At 51.7% G+C, this 4,052-nt stretch overlaps 1 protein-coding gene across 1 annotated transcript in view; it reads right to left on the bottom strand.

Moving 5' to 3' along the window:
- Positions 1-946: 946 nt before the first annotated feature.
- The window catches only part of LOC138172143 (interferon-induced protein with tetratricopeptide repeats 3-like), a 4,826-nt gene continuing 1,720 nt past the window's right edge, over positions 947-4,052 (bottom strand). Inside the window, exon 2 of the mRNA XM_069101754.1 lies at positions 947-3,250. Within this exon, the coding sequence (XP_068957855.1) occupies positions 1,642-3,250 (1,609 nt within the window). The 3' untranslated portion in view covers positions 947-1,641. The remainder of the gene's footprint in view (positions 3,251-4,052) is intronic.

The raw sequence follows: 4,052 nt of genomic DNA, 5'->3' as shown, positions 1-4,052 counted from the left end.
ATTTGTGGCTGCCCCTCCTTTCCCCAAAAGCAGCCCATCTCCTTTGGGTTTGTGGTTTGGGATGTTTTGTTTTGTTTCATTTTTTTGGCCAAGCTAGGTCCTAGTAGGAAGACTACATATTTGGTGGGGAGAGATGATGAGCAGAATACATCAGGAGTCAGGAAGTCTGGGTGTGGGCCCCAGCTCTGATCTTCATTCATTGGAGGATACACTTTCTCTCTTGCTGGACCTCAGTCTTCTTACTGGTAAAGTGGGCTCAGTCAAGCAGGGTCAGATGACTCCACAGCCATCTGGTGCAATGTCCCATTTTTTAAATGTGGAAACTGAGGCCCAGAGTAAGTAACTTCCCCAAGGGAGTCTCTCAGGGCTCTAAGTCTTCTGCGCTATGGGTCTAGTCTATTCAATGACCTTTAGGTGGTTTTATCCAACCTGCCCCCAAGCTGCCTGGCAGTATGTGTTCTAGGATGGGTCTGAAGGAAGCTGCCAGCTGGAGCTGCCTTCTCTCAAGGGGGACGTAGGACCCAGAGCGAGTTGGGCTGAACTCTTCCTCCCAGACACCCCGGTGGGACGGGATATTAAAGGGAACATGGAGAGCCGCCCAAAAGGAGATGGCATGAAAGGATATGGAGAACATCGAGCACTGAGGGCTAGAGACCTAACAGCGATCATTTGAGGAGCAGGCAGAAACAGGGTGGGAAGCGTGTGCACAGGGCAGCCCCATCTGCTTTGTCTTGGTGGTAACAGTAAGAGCCAAGGGGAAGGCCTGTTCCCCACCTTTTCTGTGTCCTGGACCCCTTGGGCATTCTAGGGAAGCTGTGCTCTGAATAATGCTTAACCACAGAAAAAAAAAGCATCAGATGACAAAAGAAACAATCATCTGAAAATACAGCTCTCAGAATATAGCCTGCTATGTGTGCTAGATGCCAAGATGACTAAGACACTGCCCTGTCAATCAACAAGCATTTATTAATCATCTACTGTGTGCCAGGCACTGTCCTACAGCTACATATTACAAAGTCAAAAGGGGGACAGGAGGGGAGATGACCTGTACGTGAGCACTGACCACATCACATGGGTCAGAAAACTGGAGATAAGGGCTGTCTGAGACTTAGGGGAGAGGAGCTATTTTCCAGCTGTTAGGGGATAGGACAGGAAATGATGCATTTGAGCTGCCTTTATTAAAGGGTGGGGGAATTTCCATAGCTGGAAATGCCCCCCTTCCAGTAGCCCCCCTTGGCAGGTGAACTGATTTCTGGTCTAGGAAGTCTCATGAGCAAGGCTGAAAGATGGGGCCAGCCCAGAGGGCTCCAGAAGAGCAAAGGACAACCACACTGGCAGCTTCCTCAAATGCTGAGCTGTCCAGACATCATTTGGGGGCAGTGGGGAGCCACTGACAGATTCTGAGTCATGCAACGAAGCTATTGGTGTAGGAACAGAGGAGATGAAGACAAAATCCAAAGCCAGCAACGTCCCCAGGTTGCTACAGTCCTTTTGTCCATGACTTGTAAAGAGTGGTGCTTCTGTAGCTATGTGGGAAGGGGAGTGGCCAGGGAGCCATCAGCATGAGGCGCGAGCTGTCTTGTCTGTCACACCGCCATCTCCTGGTCATTCTGGGCCACCAGCTCTCCTTCTTCACCCCAGTCAGGCCCTCAGAAGGGAGGGCCGGCTCCTCCTGGACACCCATTCGTCTTCGTAGGCATCTCCCATCTGTCTTGCTTCATTTTGTTCTCCCCCATTGAGCGCAGAATCGGTGCTATTCCTGGGCCTCTGGAATGGGAGGCTGAGCCTTCCCGGGCCCCCATCTCTCTCTGCCTCTAGAGAGGAAGAAGAGGGGAAGAGGTTTGCAACGCCTGAGTTGGACTGTCTGAGCAGGATGCCCAGAGCCTTCTCATAGTACTCAAGGGCCAGTGACTCATCCTCATTCAGCTTGGCAAAGTAGCCCAGCAGCCGCCAGCCCTGCAAGCTGGTATCTTTTTGGTCTCCCTGCTGATCTGCTAATTCTTGCAGTCTGGACTTCATCTTCTCATACTGGATAGATTTTTCTTTTATTTTCACACCTTCCAAATAATGGTGAATGGCAATATCTTCTTGGCCCCGGAAATACTCTTGGAAACTCCCGTAACGCTGGTGGAAATACTGTTTCTCCTTCTCTGTGAGGTGCTCCAGAAGAAGGACTCTTTGAAAGGTGGCCTCTGCCTTCTGAAGGAGGCCTAGGGAGGCATACATGGAGGCGAGATCTGAGTACACATTAGGGTAGCAGCCATCCATCTCGATGGCCTTTTCCATATACTTGGCAGCCTGGCCCCGGAGCTGTCTCACCTTCTCTCGGCGGGTCTCAGGGTCCAGCAGCTCCCCCACCTGCTTTTGCAGCTCTTGGTTGGCCAGGGTGCGATAACAGCACCCAATCTGGTGGTAGAGTGAGCTCGTGTTGGGCTGGCACTCCAAAGCCTTCTCAAACAGGCTAAGGGCTTTTTCCAAGGAACCTTGGTTGCGGTAGAATTTGGCAGCCATCCGTAAAACATCCGGACACTGGTCTTTCGCCAAGGCTTCTTCCACTAACTTTTCTCCTTGGGTTACATCATTCGCTTTCTGGAGCTTCAAGGCCAGGAGCACCTTAAGGTAACTGTTGCCAGGATCCCGGTCAATGGTCTGCCTTAGGAGGTCGACAGCTTCCTGTCTCCAGGATCTGCTGACCTCATCCTGAATACAGGTGGCAATGGCCAGGCCCACATGCAGCTCCAGGCAGCCCGGCTCCTTTTCTAGAGCCCTCTTGAAGCAGGACCTGGAGTGCTCCGCATAGGGAAGGCCGCACTTGAGCCTGGCCCAGCCTTCCTCACAGTCCATCTCAGGGCAGTCGAGCCTGTATGGGTTTGCAAACTCCCTGCAGGTCTTTGCCACCTTGTCCAGGTAGGCCTGTGAGTCCGCCAGCCGGCCCATGCGGTAGTAAAGCCAGGCATAGTTGCCCCAGGTGACCAGGTTCCTGACATCGGCCTGGCCAGGATGCTCCTGCCGGATCAGCTCCTCAGCTTGCTTGAGACAGCTCAGGGCTTCCTGGTCCCGGCCCTGAAGGTGCTTCAGGTAGGCCAGGAGGTTCTGTGCAGACCCTTGTGACTGGGGGCACAGAAACCCAATGCTGTCTGTGATCTTCTCCTCCAGATTCTCAAGGCTTTTCTCTTCCCTGAATAACTGCCAGGTGAAGGTACAGCGCAGCTGCTTCAGGGATGCTTCCAGCGACATTTTGGTCACCTCACTGCAGGGGTTGGAAAAAAAGAGGCTTAGCGCTCCTGGAGAGAACCAGCTGCCAAGCCACGCCTCCCCTCTCCCCCGACCACCAGCATCTTTTTTAGAATAGCAATGAGGACGTAGCCTTGGAGAGCCCTCTGAATGGGAGCTCACTTGATCCTCATGCTAGATGCTATTATTAACCCCGTTTTCCAAATGAGGACACTGAGGCTGAGGGAGCTAATAAGTTTCTGACAGATAATTTAAACTCAGGTCTTCCTGACTTTCTCTAGGGGATTTCTCTAGTCACTGGGTAACCTAGCCAAAGAAGTGGCCTGGTGGGCTGAGTTCTGGACCTGGATACATTTACCAGCTAACGGTTACTCATTGGTGAGTGCTTCCTGTGACAATGCATCCAAACCAGGGCTTCTTAACCTTTTCCGTGTCCTATGCCCCTTTTGCAGTCTGGTGAATCCCCTGGGACCCTCCTCCAAACAAGATTTTTAAGCACATAAAATAAAGTACATAGGATCTTAAAGGAAGGCAAAGGTGAGTGGAATAAAGATATATATGTATATGTGTATAAATATTATGTAATATGCATGATAATTTATATAGCCTGGTCAGGTTTGTAAAGTACTTTCCATCCATTTCGCCCCTCTCAACACCATCCCTCCACTCCCTCTCCCTTTCCCACAGGCCCTGACAACCAGGTGGCCCCTGCCCACATGAGCCCTTGGTCCTGTCCCTTCTGGCCTCCAGCAGACAGCAACCCCAGACACCTCTTCTCATAATCTCTGACCTCTCCTCTCTGCAATCCTGTGACTCTG

The sequence above is a fragment of the Petaurus breviceps genome, unplaced genomic scaffold (assembly GCF_028583685.1).
Source record: "Petaurus breviceps papuanus isolate PSGF00001 unplaced genomic scaffold, PetGlider_PUasm1.0 490, whole genome shotgun sequence".
In the NCBI taxonomy this organism is placed as follows: Eukaryota; Metazoa; Chordata; class Mammalia; order Diprotodontia; family Petauridae; genus Petaurus; species Petaurus breviceps.
Note: the sequence above shows the minus strand (reverse complement) of the source record. Positions and strands in the feature narration are given on the sequence as shown.